This window comes from Stegostoma tigrinum, chromosome 39 (genome assembly GCF_030684315.1).
Source record: "Stegostoma tigrinum isolate sSteTig4 chromosome 39, sSteTig4.hap1, whole genome shotgun sequence".
Classification (NCBI taxonomy): domain Eukaryota; kingdom Metazoa; phylum Chordata; class Chondrichthyes; order Orectolobiformes; family Stegostomatidae; genus Stegostoma; species Stegostoma tigrinum.
The window spans coordinates 19,079,869-19,106,504 of record NC_081392.1 but is presented as its reverse complement, the minus strand read 5'-3'; the positions used below and the strand labels follow the sequence as shown (position 1 = coordinate 19,106,504).

General features: G+C 40.2%; 1 protein-coding gene across 6 annotated transcripts in view; it reads left to right on the top strand.

Annotated features, from left to right (window-relative positions):
• The window catches only part of LOC125447729 (protein Smaug homolog 1-like), a 77,044-nt gene extending 57,360 nt beyond the window's left edge, over nt 1–19,684 (top strand). For all 6 annotated transcript variants that reach the window (XM_048522371.2, XM_048522376.2, XM_048522373.2 and 3 more), the window contains 7 exons: nt 1,426–1,735; nt 3,716–3,801; nt 5,327–5,442; nt 9,016–9,217; nt 11,733–11,859; nt 13,156–13,239; nt 15,820–19,684. In XM_048522371.2, the coding sequence (XP_048378328.1) occupies nt 1,426–1,735; nt 3,716–3,801; nt 5,327–5,442; nt 9,016–9,217; nt 11,733–11,859; nt 13,156–13,239; nt 15,820–15,848 (954 nt within the window). In that variant the 3' untranslated portion in view covers nt 15,849–19,684. The remainder of the gene's footprint in view (nt 1–1,425; nt 1,736–3,715; nt 3,802–5,326; nt 5,443–9,015; nt 9,218–11,732; nt 11,860–13,155; nt 13,240–15,819) is intronic.
• The last annotated feature ends 6,952 nt before the right edge of the window (nt 19,685–26,636 follow it).

The following is a 26,636-nucleotide window of genomic DNA, read 5'->3' as shown; positions in this document are numbered from 1 at the left end:
ACATCACTTCATCTTGACACCACAGTAATTGAGAGCTTGATGAGCACAGTGTCCTCCTGACTGAAGCTCAGTAGTCATTACCAAAGAAAGTAAAAGTAAAAATTAACCTCTTGAGACTGTACAGCTCATCATTCAGGCATAATACTTGAGTTTTAAAAAATCTGCTGGTTTTGTTCTGATGTCCTCTAAACCCTGTTAGGAATATCTCCTCTAAACATGAGTTGTTTATTGCATTATCAATAGTCTGCATAATATCAGTGAAGTCAAATGTATTGTTATGCAATACCCCTGTAGACTCAGTTATAGAATTATATATTCTATAATATACCAGTTAAACTTGTATGAAATGTCTCATCTGCAAGTCTGTATCAGATGTTTTTATTTCTTCTATGTCCAGATATAACTAATGCACCATTTGCTGATGGTCCTTTACATGAAACTGTGTACCATATAAATAACAAGTTGTTAATTTCTCTTTCTGAAAATGTGGTGTTTTTGTTGGTACACAATGCTAGGCATTATTTTGTAGTACCATTTGTAATGATCTGATTGCTGTCCTGGCTAAAATCAATGGATTCTGTCAGACCAGGAGTCTTTTGGTCTTTTCAGTTTGGTACCTTCACTCCACAAGAGATGTATTGAATCCCTACAGTGTGGAAACGGGCTCTTCGGCCCAACAAGTCCACACTGACCCTCAAAGCATCCCACCCAGACCCATTCCCCTATAATCCATTTATTTTACACACCCCTGAGCACTATGGGCAATTTGGCATATCCAACCCACCTAGCCTGCACATCTTTGGACTGTGGGAGGAAACCCACACAGACATGGGAAGAATGTGCAAACTCCACACAATCGCCAGATGGTGGAATCAAACCTGGGTCCATGGTGCTGTGAGGTGCTAACCACGGAGCCACTGAGCCACCAGTAACACTTGTTTGGGGATGGTTTAGTGGTTTTGTTTGCATCAGCACTTGGATTCTAGACTTGACTTGCCCCAGTTACAAAGAGCTACTATGTATCAGATCTTCAAACAGTCTTAGCTATTACTCACACTGACATAGCTATTAATAGCTAAAAGTGGGCACTATGTTTCCCCTTGGGACTGGGGCTTCGCTTTGAACCTGTCTTGAACTGATGCGCTAAACCTGTGCTCCGCTTCTTAGACCTCAGCTGTGTGAACCTCAACCCAACATCTAGTAAACTCCAGGTCTGTCACATAGAAGTGTGGTTCTACATAGATATAGCTCTATTCTGTTTTGCTGTCATTCACATGAATCATGTGCACAAATATTAACTTGTTTAGAACACCGTTGCTAACAATTCAAACACTGCAAAATCATGAAATTTTTGAAAATCATTTTAGTATATAATCCAAGGAGCCCAGTGATTGAAGTAATGAGTATTTGCTATACTTTCAATAGGACATTCTTGAGGGAGGAAATCTTCGAAATGCCCTTCAAGAGCTGCAGCAAATAATTATAACCCCAATCAAGGCTTACACAACACCTCAAATGACCCCCAAAGAAGGTCACGAGACAGGCACCAATAGCTCCTCCAATACTATACCTGGACTGGGCACAGACAGCCGAACAACCAAAACTGCTGCTGAAAAGGATTCTACATCTGATGGTTTTCAGTCCCAGAGTGTGCCAACATGTGATGGAGAATCAGCAGCAGCTCCTGTATCTGAAGGTGATATTCCTGGACAGTTCACCAGAGTCATGGGGAAAGGTTAGTTCTCAACTTTAATTATTGAACTCTAGGCATAGCTAAGTAGGATTAAAGTGATCCGTGCCTTCAAGAATAGAATGAATTTCTGAAAGTAAAGGGAACAAAAGTAGAAATGTGATTACAAGTAATTAGGTTCATAGTTTTGTATTCCAGTCCTCAGAGAGCAAGATCAGAAGTTTCAACATGTCTCCTTTTAGATTGGTTCTACAGTGGCATTTTTTTTAGTTTCCACTAAGTCCTTATTGTTTCTGACTCTTGATTTTTGACACTGCTGCCTTGTGGTACATCATACCGTCAAAGACAGGCTGGTAAGGGTATTGGGGAAAGCTGTAGTTTTAAAGTTAACCCCGTCTTGCTGCAGATTGCCGGATAGTGTTCAGGGCTCGGGCTTTTTTAATCTCCTGAATTATTAATAATTCTGCATTTGGGTTCTTCTGTACAGTTTTAATTGTCTTGCCTGCAAAAAAGCATTGCAGAAGGCTTGGCAAAGACTAGCACATCAGGCATTTGGAGGATAAAAGTAGGACTGAAATGGGCTTTTAGCAAGTTTATGTGACAAACTTTTGTGATTGTTGGCTTCATTTTGAAAGGGTCTCATTTTGATTTTGTAAGCCATTGCAGGTGTTAATTACAGCAAATGTGGGCAAAGTGGTATTTCAATTTAAGGAGCATAGTAGAGAAGGTACAGCACAGACAGAGGCCATTTAGCCCAACACGTAGACACCAGCTGAATAAACTAATAAACATTCATTTTAACCCCACTTAACCACACTTGGTGCCTTGCAGGTTACAGCATTTTAGGTGCAAATCCAGGTTCGTTCGTGAATAGTTTTTCCATCTCCACCAGACAGGGAGTTCTAGAAACCCATTATCCACTGGATGTCCCTTCTATTCTTTCTATCAGTCACCTTAAATATGTGCCCCTGCCGATTGATGCCTCTGTCTTTCCCGTCCACCATAGCCAGACCACCCCTTAACTAATTCACCCTTCGCCCACTTTTCTGAGGAAGGCAACTCTGGCCTATCCAGTCTTGCCACATACCTGCAATTTTAAACCTCTGGCGATGCCCTTGTAAATCTCCTCTGTAATCTCTTCAGAACATTTATGTCCTTCCTGTAATGTGGTGGCCAGAATTGTGCACACAACTCCAGCTGTGGCCTAACCATTGGCTTGTTTGTTTCCAACATTGCATCCCTGTTCTTATTGAATAACTTCCTGAATGAAGGAAAGCATCCCATATGACACCTTTATCTACCTGTCATTCCACCTTGAGGGACTTGAGTCCAAAAATCTTCTACTACTTCTACCCCTGTTGATACTTTCCTGTTTTTATTGTGTACACCCTCGTTTGGTTTTGCCATTCCTGAATGCGTAATGTCTTCACCAGATTGAATTCCATTTGCCACATTTCTGCTTACCCAGCTGTATCATTGACTTCTTCCTGATGTCTACTGCTGACCTCTTTGCTATCAACTACCTCATCAATTTTTGCCTGCAAATTGCCAAATCATGAACATGCTGAATAGTGTTGATTGCACCTATATTATCTCCTCCTTTCCATCAGTGTTGAAATCAAAATTCTTTCCTATGTCTTCTACTCCAATTAATTTTATCACCCGTGGCTCCAAATTGTAATGCTCACCAATTCTCTTAATGTTTTGTTGTTCTGAGTATATGCTGACTTTAAAACCTAAGCAGCTAATCACTGCTTCCTAGGGGGTTCACTTCCTTTCATTTGACAAGCATTGGCTTGTCATGTAGATTCCTCAACAGCCTTGTCCTACGTTTTCTTGAACCCACAGGTTGAGTTCCAGCTGCTTCTGGGGAAAAAACCAGTTAAAAACAGACTGTTGTGCACTCTTAAAGTGTAACAGTTTCTATCAGTAGATGCTTGACAAGGTGAAAGAATGCAGACTTTGTTTATTCATGGATGTTAGCTGGGTACAGACTTCATTTTGCATCTGCCTTGTTTTCTACAGTTTGCACTCAGCTGCTGGTGTCCAGACCAGATGAAGAAAATATAAGCTCTTACTTGCAGCTCCTCGAGAAGTGCCTGGCTCATGAGGTGAGTACTTGTGCGTTTTATAATGGGAGTGCCATCCTGTGGTAAAGGCATGAGATGGAGAAATGCAATGGGGGTTACCATTCTGTGCTAATGATCTGTCTTGAAATGTCCCTTTACAGTGACTTGACCTGTTTTCCTTTTTCAGAAGAGACTCCTATGTTCCGTTCTGAGTCTAAACTAATAACAATGGCCTTCATAGAATCTGAAATGTAGAAAGGACTATTGATCCTTGTCAAACCTTTTTCAAACCACCTCTTGTAGGACCAAAGACCATGCTTTTATATTGTAACTTCCAGAATGTTGCAAAGTGATTTGCAGCAGATAGATTATTTGAAATGTAATTCCTTGCTTTGTCCATGGCAATTAACGAGCACACAGCAAGATTCTGCAGGTCAGCAATAGAATGAATAACCAAATTTTGTTTTTGATTAAGGGGGGAGCTGTTGGTCAAGAAACCAGGATGACTTCCTGTTTTTCTTTGGATAATGTATTCTAATATTTTGCATCCACTTGAATTGATTAACAGCTGTTTGTTTTATTGCTTCATTCAGTAGCACTGCATCATTGTTAATGTTAGATGTATCAGCCTGAAATTATTCATTGTATTGAAGGTTGTTGCCATTACTATCTAACTGAAAGTTGAGAATGCTATCTGTGAGCTAAGCATGGATGCAGACTTGAAGATTGGAGTATGGTTTCTGGGTTCAAAGGATTCTGAAATGTCACCAGCTGGCCATTCCTTATGTCTTCGATGAGCCTGCAGATGGATCTTTCCAGTGAATCACTAGATAATCATCAAAGACAAAGCCCCCAAAGGTGCATCTTTATGACTAGCCCTGCTAGTCACCTCAAGTCCCAACTCACCTCATGCCTTTTAAAATGTATGCTAAGGTCTGCTGATTCACCACATACAGGACTTTTTCTCTCTGAAAAGCTGACATTTATCACATTGTCTGATACAAGTATGATTAAGCAATTCAAGCAATGTTTGCAATTCAGTATGACTTAATCTGACAAATTCTGAACATAGAATTTAATGCATTTCATTCATGCTAATTGTTCCTTTTTCTATATTGCACTTTGTTTTAAATCTTCCCACCCTTGGGAAAAACTTGCTGGAATAGTTCCCCACCCAGCCCAAATTAACTCTATTCTTCCGGCCGCTCTGAGCTAGGTGTGTGGACTAGGACATGGGTTTTCTTGCAGTTAATGGGGAGTACTGTGGAATGACTCTTTAACACTGATGGGAGACCAGTGTGATTCATCTGGATGCAACCTTGCAACAATTCCTGCCTGGCTGCAAAAATGTGACACCCGTTAACTGACTAGTTTTCCTTGTGTCTGTTCGCAATAGCACAGCCCTGCTCCAAATAATCTGCTGCAATGCAAGGAGCACACATTACTTTATATGAAGGACAGCAGAATGAAACACTCTGGGGTCATGAACGATTTGAGTGAAAATCAGTAACATGGACATTGCTCAAACTGTATCTGCTCCTTTTGAATCCCGTTTGTGTAATTTCAGGCTTTTACTGAAACACAGAAGAAAAGGCTATTCTCATGGAAGCAGCAAGTGTTTAAACTGCTGAGGTCTTTTCCTAGGAAGGCCTTGCTAGAAATGCCAGGTGTTCGGCAGCGAAGGTAAGTTTTCTGCATCACAAATGCATCTGTTTGGGGATTTTGGTGGGTGCAGTTCATTGTGCTGGAAATCCAAAATAAAAGCTTCACAGCATGGCTTGCAAGATCTGAAACTTAGGCAACATTTTTGGAAGAGACCCATTAACTGATTTTTTGCTTCTGATAGAGGGTTTTCAATTCTTCTAGCCCTGCTTTGCATTTCCATAAATTTACATCTTTCTTATCACTTTGGCTTTTCCATGTAAGTAAGGACTCTTTCTGTCTCAGACTGCTACAACTGTCTCCTCTGTGCCAACCCTTGATGTTCCCTTTTGTAGTTTTCATCCCAGGAAGTGAAGGTATTTTCAAAAAAAGTAAGAGGGAAGTAAATGCAACAAAACTGACTGGGTGCTGATTGCGTAGGGAATCAAGTGGAAACTGTCTTGTTGGCAAACTCAAATTTAGTGATTATCAAGCCTCCAAAATGTTAATTTAGAAAGTCCAAAGTGCAGACTTTGGGTATGATGTGAGTGCGACATGAGTGCAATTCCTTGTTTTCAGTGAAGTTTTATTAGTTGTCAATATGAAACGAGGTAAGAAATTGTCATCACACCACTAGAGTCATACAGCACAGAAACGGACCCTTCAGTCCAATTCATCCTTGCTGACCAGACACCGCAGTCGGATCTAGTTCCCTTTTCCAGCTTTTGGCCCATATCCCCCTCAACCCTTCTATTCGTGAACCCATCCAGATGCCTTTTAAATGCTGTAATTGTACTTGCCTCCACTTCCTCTGGCAGCTTGTTCCAGACATGCACCACCCTCTGCATGGAAAACGTTACCCCTCAAGTCCCTTTTTAAATCTTTCCCCTCTCATCTTAAACTTGTGTCCTCTATTTTTGGACTCCCCTTCCCTAGGAAAAAGGCTTTGGCTATCCACCCTAACCATGCCCATCATGATTTTTATAAACCCTTACCAGGTCACCTCTCAGTCTCTGCTCTAGTGATTAAAAGCCCCAATCTATTCAGCTGTCCCTATAGCTCATACTGTCCAGTTGGAGCAACATTCTTGTAAATCTTTTCTGCACCCTCTCAATTTTAACAATATCCTTACTATAGCAGGGAGACCAGAATTATATCCACTATCCCAGAAGTAACCTCCCCAATGTCCTGTACAGCCTCAACATGACATATCAACTCCGATACTCAAAGTTATGACCGATGAAGGCAAGCATGCCAAACATTGCCTTTGTGACCCTGTCTACCTGTAACTCCACTTTCAAAGTCCTGTGCACCTACACCTCTAGTCTTTGTTCAGCAACACTCCCCAAGGTCCTTTATACAAGTCCTGAATGCAACACCTCACATTTATCAAAATTAAACTCAAGCTGCTGCTCCTTGTCCCACTGACCTGTCTGTTCACAGTCCCATTGTGCTCTGAAATAACCACCTTCTCTGCCCTCTATGCCACCTATTTTGCTATCATCTGCCGACTTGTATATTTTTATATATACATATATCAGAAAGTTTTGGCGTGTATTTGCACTTGAAATAGATAGATAGAATTGCAAAGTCCTGAGCATGATTTTGAACTTGTCCGTGTTGATACAGTTGTTGTATCTGACCGGGTTGTCGATACTGTGAAGGGGCAGGAATCTCTGGTTCTGTGATCCACTTGAAGAACTTCTACAACACAGGAGGACATAGTTTTAAACATATTTACTTTGTGGTTCTGACACAAACTTTGAATTTGTCATTGAGTTCTGTACAGTGCTTTTCATTTAAATTCTTTGCTTTGGTCTTTATTTCTGATCCTGGCAGAATGGCATATTTGAGGCAGTTTCATGGACCATTTTTAAGAGCTGAGCACCAGGTGCCAACTTGATGCTGGATTTTTCAGAAGGCGTCTTTAAAATGTGTTACTGTACATTGGTTTATTCAGTTAACTTGGCCATTATACACAACAGGGAAACTAGAGAGTTGTATTGGGAAGTGAGTTTATGCTGTTGATTCATGTGGTTTTCTGCAGTAACTTTTAAGCTTAGTACATTGAATTTGATTGTAAAACCTTTTAGAGCACAAAAAAGAAAAGTAGCTACCATGCGTAAACATCCACCTGTTTGACTAATCATGTACTAGATGTTGGATTTAAATACTGAACCTGAGGGCGGTGGGGTGCGGTTCAAAATAAGTTTCAGCAAACTGCACTGTAACAGTGCAAAAGCATATGTGATTCTGTGCCAATTGTCAGACTTCAAGTCTGTGCATCCTTTTCAAACCTATGCCATTCATTAACTGATGCTTGTTGTGGTAGATGAAAACTAAAATTTGTGTAACAATCAATTATCCTGGTTGTTGGTAATGAGTAACAAAAGGATTTATTAAATTGTGATGTTTATCAGCGTCAGGAGAGCTCCTGATTTCCAATTTTTACATGAGACTTGCCACCATATGATTTATTATCATCAAAATGTACAGTGTGAGCCACTTGTAGCAGACTTATCTATGCCAATTTGATTTATGTAACATGTCTCCAACCCTGAACAAATCAGTCCATGGTGTGTGGAGGTAACATACCAGCATTGTGTCCTGCCTGTGTAATTGTGAAATAAAGAAGACTATTCGATGAAATATGGGATTTTTTTGCACAATACATGTTTAAAACAAACCAGTGTTGGAAAACTGCCTTTCTGGACCTGAGTCTCAAATATATATGATAACAAGGTGAAGGAGGATCTAGGCCCGAAACATCAGCCTTCCTGTGCCTCTGATGCTGCTTGGCCTGCTGTGTTCGTCCAGCTCTACATCTTGTCTCAGATTCTCTACATCTTGTCTCAGATTCTCTACATCTTGTCTCAGATTCTCTACATCTTGTCTCAGATTCTCTACATCTTGTCTCAGATTCTCTACATCTTGTCTCAGATTCTCTACATCTTGTCTCAGATTCTCTACATCTTGTCTCAGATTCTCTACATCTTGTCTCAGATTCTCTACATCTTGTCTCAGATTCTCTACATCTTGTCTCAGATTCTCTAGCATCTGCAGTTCCTGCTAACTCATGTATTTGACATTTGTGTGTCAGAATAGACAGACAATGTGCATTTCTGATCCATGCATTTGGTTCAGATGGACTCCATTTGTCCATAATACTTGTTGAAATTCAATCTGTGCTGTAAATGGAACATACTGTTGGAGAGAAAATTATACTTGCATTGATGTAGCACTTCTCAGGATGACTCGGTGCTTCAAGGGCAGTGAGGGAAGAGTCACTTCTGTAATCTTTAAATTTGACTCGTTCCAGCAAAGTTTCACCAAAAATAACGTTGGTTGAGGGATAAGTATTTGACAGGACTTTAATATGAGCTCCCCTGCTTTTCATCAGAATAGTGCTGTTCAGTCCTCTCCATCCAGTCAAGGTATTGAACTGAGCCTCTGTTTATTATCTCGTTCATCAGCATAAGTAAAATAGGTTTGGATGGACTACTGTTCGCCCACTGGGGGCTGCACCTTCGGAGTGGAGAAATGATTAGCCATTCAGTTTCCTGTCCTCTGAATAATGAAATTCATAAGTGTTTGTTTTTTTTTCCCCTTTTCCAGCTGGGGTTTCAGTCAGTCAAGTTCACTCCCCACAGCCGGCTCTGTGGTTGGTGGACTAGGCAGGCGAGGCCAACGGCCGTTTCAGGTGCCTCCACGGGGTCTGTCTGCAAACCGGATGGGTCTGATTGGCACTTCAGCTGCTAGTCTGGGTGGTGTTTCTCCAAGGCATACGCTTAATCCATTGACAAGTCAAGGCAGGCAGGTTAGTAAAATTCTATGTTGAGGAAAATGGCTTTGCCACACTGTATTGCAATTTAAGTTGTTTATTGGTGGGAATCAGAAATGCTGATGTTCTGTTCACCAGTTCTGACTTCTGATAATGAGTGCAAACTTTTAACGTGTTAAATATAAATGATAGTCAGAATTCGGTGGTCTGCTATTTCTAGACAACATTGGTGAATGCAGCAGTTGTTGGAGTATGTATTGATCTTACTTCTCAACCACAATTCTTTTACCAGCATCTCAGTCATAATGCATTAATTGTTCCTCCATTTGCCTGATTCGGTCCAAACCATGTGATGGACAAAATACAGTAATATTTTCTTGTGCACGTATCAGTGAATCAAAGAAAAGAATCATTTTCATTTCCTTCTCTTAGTGTTCAGTGACCTTGAAGGAAAACAACAAATCTCTAGAAAATAAGCCACTGCTTATTTTAAAAAGTGAAACTAAAATTTGAAAATGCTGTGTTGCTGTCGAGAGCTAGGAATGTGAACTTAAGTAACATGTTTAATGACCTGTATGTTCAATGTTGCCCTTCTTTGTTCAGCCAATATACACCTGTTGTCTGTAACTCTTTGCCCAGTTTCATTCACCATTTTGGCATCTTGCATTTCACACCCGCTTGCTGTCACAATTTTATCCTCCAAATGCAGATGCACCCAAAAAATGAGGGTTGTTACTTTAGCTTTTCATGCTTTGAACTGTGCTTTATAGTGACCCAAAGGTGTGTGAACCTGTGACTTATTGCCATGAAATTGGGTGTTGGTATCTTCCACTGCCTCCTCGGGGTGAAATTTGGGAAGTTTAAAAATTTTAAAAACTGTGACTTGCATCACATCTGTCTTTAGAATGTGGATGCAAGAATAGCTACATTGAAAATACAAGCAGGAGTGAGCCATTTATCCTTTGAGGCTATTCTGAGATTCAATATCATTATGACTGACCATTTAGCTCACTATCCTGTTCCTGCTTTCTTCCCATGTCCTTTTAATGCCTTTAGTCCTAAGAACTATATCTCCTTGAAAGCATTCAGTGTTTTGACCTCTGCTGCTTTCTATGGCACAGATTCCGAAGGCTCATCACTGAGTTAAGACCTTTCTCCTTATCTCAGTCTTAAATGGCTTACCTTAGACTGTGATGTTACAGTTAGTTCCCTCATCTAAATCATTTAGTATGTAACATGAACTACTGGAATCTATACTCGGACCCCAGCTGTTCCCAGTATATATTAATGATTTAGCCAGGGTCCAAGTATTGATCCGAGCAGTATTCCAGTATTTGTTGCCTGCCACACTCTAAAGACTTGCTTATTCCAGTTCATTTCCTGTCTGCCCATGTAAGTACACCACCCCTGACCCATGTGCTTTAGTTTTACATATTAATCTCTTCCCCGCTTGTATCAGCTTTGTCAGTGGAATCCTCAAAAAATTCATCAAGCAGGATTACCCTTTCATGAATCCATTCTAATTATGCCCGATTGTGCCTCCATTTTCCAAGGGCAATGCTATTAAATCTTCTAAGTGCAGTGAGTGAAAAACCAAATCCAGCTCTGGCATAACTTCTCATTGTTTAGGGATGTAGACGTCGCTGGAAAAGCCAGAATTTATTGTCCACACCTGTGCAACTGAGCAGCTTTTTGGCCTTATTTCAAAGAACGGTTGAGTGTTTAACCCATGTGGCTGTTGATCTGAGGCTCGCAGGCCTGACCGGGTAATAGGTTTCCTTTTGGAAGAAAACATTCAGAAGTGGGTTTTTACAAAGTTTCATTGTCCCATTTCAGATTTATTTAGTCAACCAAACTTAAATTTTCTAGCTGCCTTGTTGTCTCCAAGTCATTAGCCCAGTGATATAACAGTATTTGAATACCACATCCTCACACGATAGGTCAGTCTGTTCTTAAGTGATCTGCATTGTTCAGAAAACCCTCCTGAATTTTCTTTCTCCTCTGAGGGTTGTGAGACTTTGGAGCTCTCCGCCTCAGAAGGCGGTGGAGGTAGGGTGATTGAATATTTTTATAGTGGGGATAACCTTAGATTCTCGTCGTTGGAAGCACTAGAAAAGCCATGATCTTACGGCAGAACAAGCTCAAGGGACCAGTTGGCCTACTACTGTTCCTAGTTCATTATTCATAAATGTGGACATTGGCCACGGAAGAATCAGGATCAGTTTTCTGTCAAGAACAACTATCTCATCTTGCATTGGAAATTTGTTGCTTGAATGAAGTTACAAATAGCTGACATTGCAGGTGGAACTATAATCCAGCAAGTAGCACCTTCAGCAAAGAATGGTGAGGCAATAATCACCAAGTTCTTATTAACAATTCAGTTACTAACAATTCTTATTAACAATTATTGAGATTGTTTGAGGATGTTAGAAAGAAAATGGGCTTTGGAGTGTCTTGAGTAGTAATTTTTTTATTCCTGTTATTAAAATGAGGAAAATTAGATCAAGATATCACCTTCCAGCTACTACTATGTTTTTCTCTATTCCTGCAGAACCTATGGTTTGCAAACCCAGGTGGTAGTAATAGCATGCCCAGTCAGAGCCGCAGTTCTGTGCAACGGACGTACTCGCTACCTGTGCATACCTCCCCACAGGCCATCCTGATGTTCCAGCAGCCAGGTTTGTCATGTTTCACCTCCAATTCCATCTTCAGAGTGGTATGTGTCACTGTAAATGTAATGAGATGCAGTTTATTTGCAAGACAGGTTTTATGAGCCTTTCCCTGCTGCACATTTTTGACTTAACCAACTGAAGTACCTGAAAGCAATTGCTATTTTTAACAACAATTTGGATGAAAGTGAAGGATGTCTGAAAATTATTTTTAAACAGGCCATTTAGTCATCCTCGGTCAGTTTAAATTGCAGAGAACTTACCTTTCCCATCCTGCCGTCAAGCATCACTATGTACAGTACAATAAATTAATGCTTTGCACGCTGTGATACTGAGACACTCAAGTCTCAAAGTCTCTGATCTGTGCTGAGAGAGTTCACCCTGTAGAGGAAAGTTTGCAGGGCGAAAGGGAATGGACTAATGGGATAGCTCTTTTAAAACGGAGTGCAAGCATAATGGGCCAAATGGCCGCCTTTACTATATTATTCTGTGATTCAAAGTTGAGCTGCTAAAATTGATCTTGAACCTTAAACTTGATTATGGGGAAAGGTTGGTAAGATGATAATGGCTCCTGCTCATAATTATTGTCTACTTACTCCCATATCCACAGATGGATGAGAACATAATTAGTCTTCATGTTGGTGTCCTGTGTTATCAAGAGGTTTGCTCATGCTGTTCACGTTCACAGGCACAGGACAAAGTTTCGTCCTACTTCAGGAGTGTGCTGGGAGGTCTGAAAGTGAATGCTGCTCCCATCCCACTCCGAAACCCAACCAGTCACTTAAAGAGAAGTGTGGAGCTGGAGGAACACAGCAGGCCACCCAGTATCAGAGGAGCAGGAAAGCTGACGTTTCAGTTCTAGACCCCGACCTGAAACGTCAACTTTCCTACTCCTGTGCCAGCCTGCTGTGTTCCTCCAGCCCCACAGTGCGTTATTTCAGACTCCAGCATCGGCAGTTCTTACTGTCTCTCAGTCACTTAAAGGCTTTATACCAATTGTAGGGGAGCTTATGTACTACGTAGGGAGGCCACCCAGTAAAGGTGGGTGTTGGAAGACCCGATAGTAAAGCAGATCCAGTTTTCCAGCTGCTGGGTGGGGGTGTGGGTGCTATCACTGTGGCCATTATATCCAGTTCGAGAAATGAATATTCAAGTGCTGAAAATTTCTGTGACAGCAAATTTTGTAGTGTTTTGGAAAAAGTGAAGAAATTAAGAAATGAGAAGAAACTGCACTGAGAGAAAGGCTTTGCATTCTGTTACATGACTCAGTAGAAGTTTTACTGAAGCTTTCTGATGTTTTTCCAGAATGCCAAGTGCCAGTGACAGAACCAGAGATTAATACCAGACTAGAATCTCTGTGTCTCAGTATGACCGAGCACGCGTTAGGAGGTAAGTGATGTGTGTCAGTGGGAATTCAAGTACTAGTTATACATGTCTTTTTGTGGTTATGTGGAACGTTCCTTGTTTCAGTCCTATCAACTAGTTTCTTAAAATTATCAATGTGCAGGAGGCAGTAGTCAGTGTCATTTCTGGCTGTTACCCTGAAGTGAAGCGTTTAATCAATTATCATTCCAATTTCATGTCCTTCACATGGTCCATCACCAACTTTTCCTTCCCTTCCTTGACTCTATGCCTCCTTTTCTGGGATAGCGCTGTCACCAAATATGCACAATAAACAATGACTCCCACCATTGGCTCAACTGCAGTTCCTTGCACTTGGGGTCCTGTTGGGACTGCCAGTTTCTATAGTCCTTCTGATGTGCATTCCTTTTGTCCTCAAGGATTTCCTTCCTCTCACTATGCTAGGTGGGGTATTTAACTGGGTCCATCCCATCCTCCAGAATATGCTTTCATCTCTTCACTTCTCACAATAGTTCTTCTTTGCCCTTTCCTTCCATCCTGCCAACCTCTATTCAATAGGTCTTCCTCTTCAAATTTTGGCTGCTGCCAACAAGTGCATCTCCTCTATCCCCGCTGCCACCACCTCTGTGATACCACCATCAAACACATCTGTTGTATCCTTTCAGCATTCTGAAGTGGTCTCTTACTCTGACATCCTGCTCCATTCACTCCCACCCTCTCACCATACTACCTTTCTTTTCGACCACCCACCACCCAAGGCCCCAAACGCACTTTCCAGATGAAACAATGTATGTGTACTTTAGTTTTATACTATACACATCACGTTCAACGTGTTCACTCTGTAACGAAGAGATGGAATGCAGATTCCTTCTGTTCACACCACGCACGTAAACCTGAGCTGGGTCTAATGTCTTTTCTGTTCTTGTCTTTTCCCTCACGCTGACCTTCCCATCCCCTATCTCCTGCAGTTTAACAGTGAAACTCAATGGCAGCTTATCTTGCAAAGATGCTTTTTTTAACTTCCTGACTCAACATCAGAAAATTTCAGGCTATGACCTCTAGTGTCTCCTCTTCCCCCAACACCAAAAGAAACATTTTTTTGCAGCTTTTTTCTCCCCTCTGGTTTTAACTTTGGTTTTCTCTTGCTTTTTCTTTTAGATGACAGCTCTTCATCTGCCATTCACACCTCTTCTAGAATTGTATTTTTTCTCTTTGTTCATGCACTACCAATCCTGTTTTTGCCTTTTTTTTAAAAAATTCACTTGTGGGATGTGGGTGTCATTGGCGGCCAGAATTTATTGCCTGAGCCTAGCCACCCCTGAACTGAGTAGCTTGCTAAGTCATTTAGGAGGGTGGTTGACACTCAACCACACTGCTGAAGGTTTAGAGTCACATGTGGGCCAGACCAGGTGAGGAAGGCAGGTTTCCTTCACTGAAGGACCTTTGTGAGCCAGGTGGGTTCCTGGTCATCCATAAATTTCTTAATTCCAGATTATTTTTAATTGAACAAAAACAAAGTTGCTGGGAAAGCTGAGCAGGCCTGGCAACATCTGTGGAGGAGAAAACAGTTAACGTTTCGGGTCCAGTGACCCTTCCTTCCGGAGGCTTTTTCCAGCAACTTTATTGTTGTTCCTGATTTACAGCATCCGCAGATCTTTTGGTTTTTATTTTTAATTGAACCCAGGTTCCTAGAACATTAGCTGAGTTTCTGGCTTAATAGTCTAGCAGTAATACCACTAGACCATCGACTTCCCATTTTCGTTTCTTCCCTTTCCATTTAAACTCTCCTGTCTCCCAACACGCACAAACATACTCATTTGTAATTTTTCTGTCCCTCCTTCCTTTCACTCGAATAAAATCTGTTAAATTTTCACCTTTTTCCAATCTTGATAACGTATCAACCTGAAGCATAAATTCTGTCTGAGCGCAGTGCAGCTGAGTAACTGCAGCATTTTGTTTTTATCTATCTTGATCAGTGTTTGGCCCCAGACCTGGTTCACAGTCCGTCAGGAGCCAAATGTAAAGAGATGTATTTGTGATGGTTGCCATGCTATTCAGACACACTTTGTGCCACAGCAACAGTGAATGTAGTGAGTCACCAGTAAAGGGTCACTGTCCTTTTTAAAACTTTTTCACATTGTTTATCTTGATCAGAAATATGATTTAACCTCAGTTGTAAAATAGATTAATATATATTTATCTCATGATTATCTGAAACTTTATTATGAATGTAATACTTGCATGCTTTGTTCAGTCATAAATCAAGCTGTCAGTTGTTAGTTAAGACTTCTATTAAGAATTATTTTAAAAGAGCGAGACATCAAGATTGTAAAGGGTGGTGTGGAGGATATTGTTCACTAACTAGGAAATGAAGGCGTAAAATGTTGTAAGGTCAAGGACTGACTAAGGAACACACATTTCATGAGAGGATCTTTGTTATGGGAAGCAGTAGAGTGAGCCTTGATCTCAACACATTTGGAATGCAAAAATGATTAAATGTGTTGGGTGGCATATTTAATGTGTAGCGGGAAGAATGAAATTCAGAGGAACTAACAGCAGTACCCTTGGCCAATGTTTAACTGAAACAATTTTCTTTTATTTTGACAGATGGAGTGGACAAGACATCAACTATTTAGTACGCTGTACTTAGCTTGTGAACACTTAATGAGAGACTGACATTACACAGCAGCTGCAGGAAATGCCACTGAAGTTTTGAGGGTCACTACACCTTACAAATGTATATCTTCGCTGATCTTTATTTAACCTTCGGGGAAATAGACCGATATCCAAACTACTTCCGGTCCATTTTCCAGTATATTTTTTGTTTTAAAGTTTTTTTCAGTACCCAACTGGTAAAAGGTTCTGAACCGGTACAAGTAAATCATATAGCTCAAATTTTAATTTAAATAAAACTGGGAATTAAAATGAAATTAGTGATTGACAGTGTAAGGTGGTGAGCAGTGCTCATGACAGAAAGAGAGGAGACGGGAACTCTTGGTTGATATTACAATGGTCTTAACAGAAACCTGTACGTGCTGTGCTGTCATGCAGGTCTGGTACCCAGTATGGACAGTACTAGGCAGTAGTACAGGTCTGGCTTTTGCATCTGTCTATCACTAATTTAACCTAAAGCCTCTGGTCAACTGTCAGTAATGCATACAACTTAACTGTTAAAAGTTTTAGAATATGTAAAAGAGGTGTTCTGTTCTGAAACCCACATTACTTTTAAAAACAAAAATCATTATCCAATTTGCCTTCAGTTAAGATGCTGCAAAGAGGATTAATCACTGGTGAACAAAATGAGGAAACAACTGACTTTTTTTAATCTGGTGTTGCTAATATTCACCTGCATATTTGTGCATGTATTGACAGCAGAAATAAATCTGTGAACAGGCTACTGCCTTGCACAGTTTTGACTGAATTCTCTCCCTCGACCCTTGTTCTCCATAATTGATAATGTTCAGTTTCATAACTGTTGATGCATTGCAGGGGGCGTATCACAATGAAGCCACCCTACTCCCAACCTTTTTTTAAACTTATCAGGGTTCTTGAAGGAGCCTCAATGTGTCTCACTTAATAGGCTGTGGGTAATTTCTTCTTTTGTTTGTTTTGGAATTTTATGGATACCAACTCAATATTTTGGGAATTTGGAGCAGTGAGATCTCACTGACTTCCAGAACACTGGCAACAGGCTGAAGAGTTTGAGGTGATAGGAGGACTTCAAAGTGGCATTTGGCTCTTCCAGTCAGATTACTACTGTTGCTTGGAGTTAGAAAAACTTGAAAGAACTAAAATACCTTAAACAAGTCTTGATGAAGCAACACCTGTGAGCAAACAGACTGTCTATCTGTCTAAACTACCCTGTCGGAGCTGGCATTTCCAGAGCTTGACACACTTTAACTAAGGAACTGTTTTTGATATTGGATCCTGACTGTTAAAAGACTAGGTTCTGATTTTTCCCCAGTCCCTGAAAAAGAAACCGGAAATTGGCCCTTCCTTCAACCCCCTCCACTATAGTGTCCACCTTCATCTCAGTAATCTTGTGAACCCAGACTAAAATATAGCAAAAAAAAAAATTTGGTCTGGTACCAGAATAGCTGAGAAACTTACTGCAGAAATTCTGGGGTTAAACCTGTAACACTCCAACTGCAGAAAACTCTGCTTGCAGTGTCTTAGGATGGAATTGAAAGTCTATCCTGATGCTTTATAGTAATCGTGTCTAACACGAATTTTGCCATATTTGCTGGACTATATTTGCCAATGGATTGCAGGGAGGGGCAGGGGAGAAGATTGCATGAAACTAGCTTTGCTGGTGCACTCTAGATTTTTTTTGATTAATAAATGCAGCAGACATTGATCTTTACCTGCTGCTTTAAACACCAAATAAATTTGCAAGACCAGGCATTCTCAGTAAGACTATGTACTGAGAATTCAGTTGTTGTTTGTTCCTGCTGTGTAAATACAGAAATCTTTTATAGCCAAATAGTGGGATACTGATATTTCACTATTTTAAACGTGTTTGCATTTCATGTCACTCATTTGTCAGTGAGGAATATATAAACTTAAATATGTAGGTAAATTGTTGTTTGTGCAATCTCCTGCAACCCCGCCCAGTTGGAGAGTTGTGTTTGCAGGTGGAAAGGAACCAGTCTCTATCCTCATTTGTCCAAATGCAACATTGACAACTAAAAAAAATCCTTGTTTTCTACATTTTTGTAATGTTGGTGCTTTCAGAACATAATATTTCTTTCTGTAATGATGCAAGAAAGGTAACCTTATTTTTTTGAAAAACTTAACAGAAGCGAGAAGTTAGGGAGATGTGTAACTCTCCCTGATCGCTTACAGTTGCATTTAAAGAGTTCATAGGTCATAATTTTCTAGCATGAGGCACAGAATGGGGGGAGGGAACGTGTATGTTCAAAGAAGGAAGGTTTCATGTATATAGTAAATGTATGTATGGAAAAGTGAGATTAATTCTCGAAAGGGTATCAGTTATATAAGGGCCTGTTTATATGAATCACATTTTGTTTTTGGAGTCTTGTGGCTTCAGCAAAGAAGTTTTGTGTTTACATTTTAGGAGGGGGGCATGCACAACACAGGCATGACTTTAAATGACTTTGGATATCATAATGGTCCTGTCGCACTGATCAATGTACATATTCTCAACTTGCCTCAGGGCTGTTCTAGCTGCCGTCGTCTTGAAGAGGCGAGTACAGGGGTAGGAAGACCAATGCCCGCTCCCAGAGCAGACTCTAAAAGAACAAAGAATTTGATTGCTCCATGCAAGGAATCACCTGTACTCGTAAACTCACTTTTTTTGTTTGCAAAATCACAATTGCTTTGTCCATTTCTCAGTACAGTTGCTGAGTGGCTGCCATAATTAAAACAAGAGTATGGGGCAGCTGGTCATCCTGTCCATGAAAAGAATGGACTTGAACCTTTCCTATTCACCTGATTTCCTGTTCAGATACAATAAAAACCAAATTCTAGTAATATAATAAAAGATATAGTGGCAAGTACCTACTTTTCCATGAGATCCAAATGGACTTGTAATTTGTACAACGTTATTTTGCACAGCATTAGAAATCCCTTTTGAGATTTGTGCCTTTTGATTTTTGCAATTTCTGCAATTTACTTTTACAACTCCTACCCGACAGCTGCGGGAAAGGTTTTTAAAAATTATACAACTAAAGCCATGGGTACGTTATAAAACTTGGGTGCCTTGTTTGCCAAATGATCTGGCTGATTGGCCTGACTGTAAAGATGCTGCTCGTATTCAAATCTGTGTGTGATTTATCCAGACTCTGAAGGGAAGTTAAAATGAGGGTGGTCATTTATTTCCATTCCAAAATACACCAGATACAGTTCCTGCTACAGAATGCAAGGGTTAATATTCCCAACTCCTTTATCTTTCCATTTTTTTGGCTTAATACAACAACCTATCTGTTGCAGTTTATATTTTTATAATTCATAAAATGAGATCCCTAGATGTGTTTTGCATCACTTAAGTTTGAACTTTGCTACGCTGCTACAGAGTGTGGCTCGGCTCAGCACTGCACTTAGCTCAATGTGCTGACCGTTTCTGTTGCTGGGCTGTGGAGATTCTGGCTTTGTTTTTGCTTGCAATGTTTCCCTGACCCTTTCCAGAGGCTACAGTTTGATATACCATCTCCAAAAACAGTTTATGGCTGCAGCCAAGCGCTGAAATTAGCAGCTTTTTATATTACTTAGTGTCATGGATGCCAGATTGCCTGAGGAAAACCAGGACTTGTTACCATTGCACTTTATTTTTTAAGAAACAAGGACGATCTGATCATTTTATGTTGGGCTTAAATATTCAACTTCCATCATTCTTTACAAAGTTGGGTGCCAAGTGTGGTGATGCAAGACCAGTATGGAGTCCCCAAAGTGTGATTATTTTCCAAACTGCATGTAAAGCTAATAAATAAATTGTTATTCAGTTCATGTAGAAGGCACTGTTATGTAGTTAACTCTTTTATCACCTCTTCCCTCTTAAAACTGTTTGCTTCTCAGTTAGCTGGAGTCTGTAGCCCTGCCATAGCTCCCGATTATACACGTGCAAATGCAGTGAAGTAGCCTAATACTTGGCCTTTTTGATTTGTCATTTTTTTATATTTCCTCAGCCCCAACCCAATTCTGTCCCTCTTCCTATTCAACTGAACTCTGAAACCAGTTGGAGCCTTGCCATTAATGCATGGTGAGTTTGCAAAGTTCACTCCCTAAAGGATATTTCTGCAGTGTTGGTAAAAGGCTGACGTGTGACTAACTGGGGAACAATGTCACAATCTACATTATCCCAATATCTTTGCTAAAATGAAACGGTACAGAAATAAAGACAGATGCCCCAAAAGTCATTGTTTAAATTCTTTCTAATTTTCTATAAAATGTACATTTTGCCTCTTAGATTTAGTGAATTTTCGCAGACTGTTGACTGGTATCAGTGTTACAAGTGCTGCAGGGGACACTAAGTCTTGATGAGTTGAATGTTTAAATATTTTTCCCTTTCCTGTAGAAGTGTTTTCACAGCAGCCCAGCTAGTAAGGGAAATTTGTGGTGGTGGAAGGGGAATCTTTGTATGTGTTGCATATAGCTGGAATGTCGGAGATGCTAATGAGTAACTCACCCATTCCTTCCTTCTTCCCCCAGCCTGGCCCCCATGAGAGACTGCAGCTTGCATAAACATTAGGCATCACTGTTTCATTATAGTTTTTTTAAAGCAAAAAATGCACCAGTTTTAAACATTGGGCCCTGATGAAGGTCGCTTTCCTTCCCCAAAAACAATTCCTATTTTAAAATAATTTTGAATCATTTCTCTGTTACATAGACACATTACAATTTCAACTTGATTGATTTAAATTAAAAATACAGAACATATCTACTAATAGGCATGCCTTTCAAAGCAGTCGATGGGTAAATCACACAGAGAATTTTCAGAATTCAGTTCTGCAGAAGTTTCAATTTGCTGTCTGCATCTTTTTGTGTTCAGCCAGTGCGACAAGGCAGCAATTTAGTGTCAAGCCAGTTAAGGAATCTTCCCTTCTCCTTTTCCTTTTGGATCAAGTAAAATAAGATTAGGGTTTTATAAATATCCCACTTTACCACCCTTGAGCGTATTGGTTTGTTTAAGAGATTTCTTTTTTGGTATCAACAGTTGTACAGCTGCCCAGAACATTACCATAGCAACAGCTTCCTGTTTTAGAATAACACTTGAAATTAGAGGCTTGAACTGGGTATAGAGGGGCAGGCTCCCCTGTAAGGCTCAACCCTGTTCCTATTCGGACATCTGCATACTATATGATGCAGCCTTGTGTATCTTGTGACTGAGTGCAATTGAGGTATATATTGCACCATCTTCTGGACACATTGGCAAAAGAAACAAACAGCCACTTCAATCTGTTTCTATTCCAGACCTTGTTTTGTGGATAATTTGTAGCAGCAGTTACACTATTTAACTGACCCATTAATAGGTAATATCCATTTAGAAAAATGCAGACTGACTCAGCATCTAAAATAAACCTTATTGCAGGCCCTGATGGGAGACTGTCTCTCTCAACTTTTTACTTTTTTTTTCAAATCTTGGAACTGGAAATGGTTCATCTCTTTGCAGTTTGTCCTACATTTAACAAGGCTTTATATGACTTAATTCAGGGTTTTCTGAATCCTTCTACCAGGCTTGTTTTCATCATCCATTTGTGTATCAAAGATTATTACTGGTAGATTTTATGCCATGCAGTCTGATTTTTTTAAAACCAATTCATGAAACAATAGTTGAAAACCCACGAGGGGGCAGTCAGTGACATTAAACCTTTTAAGGTTTCAAGCTTTACCATACATTTTGCTTTGAAATGTGATGTTGAATTTAAAGGTTATCTATTTGTGGTTACTGTAAAGCTTAGGGGAAGGAAGGACAGACAAGACCCTTAAACAGACTGGCTCAGTAAGTGAGTTCAATTCTGAGTCCTAGGCTCCACACAAAGCTAATTTGGTCTGAATTCAGAGGGGGAGGTTGGTTGGGGAAGGGTGTGGTATCTGCTGTGGAACCCTGCATGAAATTACCCAACCAGAATTCTTCAAATTGCAGAAAACCAACTTTCTCTGTCTCCCTTTGTCACAGGGTTACAATGATCAGTACCTGTCTGAAGTTGGGTGTAATAGAGGATGGTTTGTTAATACAGGCGTGAACCGTAAGGAACTAACTAAGGTCTGAAATGGATCAAACTGGAATGGGATCTAAACCAAAGTCATTTAAAGCATTGTGTTTGAAGGTTCACTTCCCCCCGCCCCTCTTGTACAAGCTACGATACATGTTTAAAACACAAGTTAAGTTACCCTTTTTTTTCTATTATACAATTATTATTTTTAAAAGCCTTTGCAGCAGGTTTGCTTCCTCGTGTAAAAGGGAAGTTGTACTTTCCAAGACAGAATTAGAGAGGGCTTTGGGTGGGCGGGAGGGGGGGTGGGAGGGAGTGGAGTTTGAAGTATGAGAGAATAGAGGAATGTTAAAGCAGTGTTGAAATGTTTCAAGTCTGTAGCAGCTGAGTTTGCGCTGCTGGAGGAGGGGGGGTGGGTGGGGGAGAATTTTAATAGCCAAACTTCGGAATATGCCTGTTCCTTAAACATTTTTGCTTTTTCAAGGCCAGAACAGACTCATTCCTGGTTTCTAAAGTTTCACTTCACGTTCTTTTGGCACCTTGACAATTAAACATGCTTGAACATATCCATTTTTGGGAGCACAAAAACTGTGGGGCCCTTCACTTCTGTTGCACACAACTTTACATCCTGGTTAATGGATCAGAGGTTGTTTAGTTTTGGCATAGCCATTAATGTATTTCTCGGACCAGGAATCCTGGTGTCATTTGGACAGATGTAGTCCTGAATAAAATTTTTGTTTATATTGAGTAGTTATTTCATTTGCGAAGCATCAGAAAGATCATTTGCATAAACTTTTTCAGAATGTCCCAGGTTTGATATCTGGGCTAGGCTGATCTGTGGGGTAGCTGTTCCTCAGGAGATGAAATCCAACTGTTTTCTCATTCTTGAGAGCACCTATTCCCCTAGTCCTGGAGACTATGCATGGATGTTTGGGTCAGAATGGAAATGACCTTGGCTTGTGCCAGTTGCCTCATTCAACTGATGTGTCAACATTGCTGTGTCAGTTTTTTGATGGAGCAGACAGTTTGTTTAATTGTCTCTTCTGAGAGAGAAAAGGAGAAAATGGACATTGCACCAGTTCTGGGGTCACATTCTGAATGAATTACTTACATGCAGCTGCGCTGTGGGAGAAATTGGATTTGGATTCCAAAAGCCCCTGTTGTGCAGTGAAGGTTGTTTATACTCTTCACACCTGTAAAGAAGCACTTGGTGCTCATGTGATTAAACACACAGTAACACGGCGTGATTTCTCCCCCCCCCCCCCCCCACCCCCCCCCATCGTCTTGAATAGAATTTGACCCAATCATTATCTCGTTTACTAAACTTCAATTGAAAGAAGTCTACCCCAGAGTGAAGTTTCTAAAGGAACCAGGAATCTCTGCTCTGGTGTAAAGTTAGGACATCACTTTGTGTTCTGTCTGATGCCAGGAAAATAATTTTCTTACTAAACAATAAATATCCAAAAGTGCTTAAAAGTTTTGTATTTTTTGTTTAAAAACCTTACCAAATGAATGGAACTGTTCCTAAAAATTGTTGCTTAATATAGAAAGCACAGAGGTGGGGTTGGTCTTTTTGATGTCAAACTGAATTTCAGATGAATATTGATTTCTGAAATGTACTACATCCTTCATGCACCCTCCTTGCTCCATTACTTCTGTTTCTCCTCATCTTGAAGCCACAATGGTACCAGAGTGTGGTATAGATCTTGATGCAGTGAACAGGGAAAGAGTGGATGCAGATACACACTTCAGAGTATCAAAAAAAACCCTCCAGCACTTTACTGAACAAAGTTTTCATTTTTTATGTTAAAATGCACTATAGGGGAGGTATTAAAGACTCTGGGTGATTTGCAAGTTAAAAATCTATAACATTTAACTGGTGTGTATAAAAAAAAATATTGTAATTGAATGGGATTGGGTGCTAAGTTCTGGTACACGGTGGGGCAGATGCCAATGCTTCAGAATGCTAACAAGTATAGTTATAAAGGGCAAAATGGGAAACCAGTCCATTGGCATCAGTTTAAATATTGCAGAAGTATTCAAGAAAGTTGAGAGTTTAAGTGTGACCATCTGTTTATGGAGATGTAAGTGCTGGAGATGGAACTCCCAAGAAAATGAGGAAATCCTAAGAGTCAATGGCTCGAGACTTAAGTGCAAACCCACTGAAAGATGGATGATGAAAGGGAAGATGCAGAAGGGCAATTAACCAGCATTGAGTTTTTTTTAAAAAAGGGAACCACTGAAATATGATGGGATGGAAGATAAAGTGAACTGCACAAATGATACTAAGTGGAAGTGCCAGAACCCCCCACAAATATTTTAAATGAGCGGAGTCTTTATGAATTGGGGTAAAGTCTCAGATTTTTGTTTTGCAGCATCCTTCCTACAATTGTATATCGTACAATTAGAGATCCTGAACCCAAGGGGCTGTTCGGGAATCTTTTACACTTGTTTTGCAGTAGCCCTCTATCAGCACGTTTTAATTTTTATGCCAAATGCTTATATTTTCTACATTATTACATCCAATTTAAATTTGTAGTGTCGATAACACTTCCTTGTTTGTGCTAGGATTGTTAAAACATCTCCACAGCTATCGATATTTCCCAAATAGTGTGATCCTTTCAACGGTACGTATTTTGAAAGTTGTTATCTACACCTGGCAACACAGATCACCAAATCCATTGATACAGAAATCACTTCCTTGCCTGATTCCAGTTTTTGTCCTACTTTTTCCATAAATGAAAAAACCTTGGTGCGCCATACTGATCCAATGCAAACACTCTTCTACCTCACCTCAGTTAGATATCTCAACTAGGCTGCCAGTGTGGGTACTGGATTGTCAGATTGCTGTCTCTTGGATGAAACCTTATTGGGTAGGCAGAAGGAGCCTTAGTACTATGTGTTTTATTTCTTTAAAAAAAAGCACTATCTTGAAGAGCAGAAGAATTATCCCAGTGACCTGACCACTCCCTTAATCAAAATTTCAGAAAGGGTTTAAAAACTGAAAGAACTGCAGATTCTGTAAATCAGAAACAAACAGGAATTGCTCAGCAGGTCTGGCAGTATATGTAGGGAGACATCAATTAATGTTTTGGGTTGACTGACCTCAGAACGGTCACTTGACCCAACTGTGAGTTCAAACTACCTGGACCTGTTGAGCTTTTCCAGCAATTTCTGTTTTTGGATTATTTGTTTATTGACCAGTTACCATTTGAGTGTTTGCTGAGGCTATTGGATGGTATGTTTCCTGAAGTATAACACTGCACCTCATTGGTTGTAAAGTGCTTTGAGACCTGGTGAATGTGCATTTCTTTTTCCTCTATGAATGTGCCATGGAATGTCACCAGTCTTTATTCTGAGTTTGCTGATATCTGGTGATTGATGTGGGCTTCAGTTGACTCTGACATCATTGGGTTATGAAGGAAAAAAATCACGAGTTCCTCTTTTCTATCCATTGGCCTTTATTTTCCCTAATCAACTTGTTCAGAGATGTTGTTACACATCTCTGGAACAGATGGGCTTGAACCCAGGACTCCTGGTTCAGAGATAGGAACACTATTTAGAAAGTGGTTGTTAGGACTTGATTAGACTTTGTATCAAATAGCATTCCACCACTCATTGTTTAGATTCTTTGAGAACGATTGGCTATTTTTTTGGAGGGAATTAAGTGACTTTCATGAGCAATAATGGCTGAATGGCCTTAAGACTGGAGCAAATGTCTCTTTTGGAGAGCACACCTCCAATTTAATTGCAGGGATGGGAGGAAGGTGAATTACCATATTTATCCCAGTTGAAGTACTCTGGCTTCAGGCAGGAGGAACATGCGTGGCTTGAGTTAAATTTTCTTTTCCCTCTTGCCACAGAGACTGCTCCTAGACTGCTGATTAGAGGGCCTCCAAGCAGCTAAGTTGCAGTCTGAATGGAGACCTACTTCCCTTGAGCCTCCAAAATGAAGATCGGACTTTCCAGATTTGCTTTTGCCTTGAAAAAAAAAGGAGCCATCTTAGGCAAAAAGAGTAGAGCTGAGGGGTTAGGATAGTGTCAAATTGAGTGGAGAAATATTTAGTGGGTGACAAACTAGTCGATCCCAGTTCTGTGCAAAATGTGAATAGCCAGATGTGGAATGAATGTTACTTTGTGAAAGGCCAGTGTAATGCGAGACTGGAACATATTTCAGCAGTAACCTTTTTGTTCTGCCAAGAGAGAATTCCTGTGATGATTGAAAACTGCTGCTTAATAGGTTTGTTTCATTTTAAATATTTATCCTTCATATTCTACATAAGACTGTAAAGAAAATGGAATTCCTTGAAGTATTTATCCGAACAGACTGGAATAGCCAGGATATTTGCAATTCCCAGATTGGGGAAACACTGAGGCAGGTTTCTGATAGCTCCAAACATGAGAGAGATACTACTGCCACCTCACATGCTGGCATGTAGTTTTCAGATTCTGTGGGTCATCTCTTTTTGGATTCCTCCACGTTCAGTTTTAATTTTTAATCCTGTCTGTTAATTTTGTTCACATTCATGTTCGAGTGTTAACATGTAGATTGTTAATTTAAGAGTGATAAACCCTTGTACAACAGAAAGCATTATCACTTTAAAATTGATAGTTTGCTAGCCTACTGGCTGAAATGAGAGATTTGTGCATATGAAGACATACAGCAAGCTATTGTGCCAGAGCAGCAGAAAAGAATGGGAGTGGTGGGACCAGTCTAGATCTTGAGATTGGAGCTCAAGACCAGATGTACTG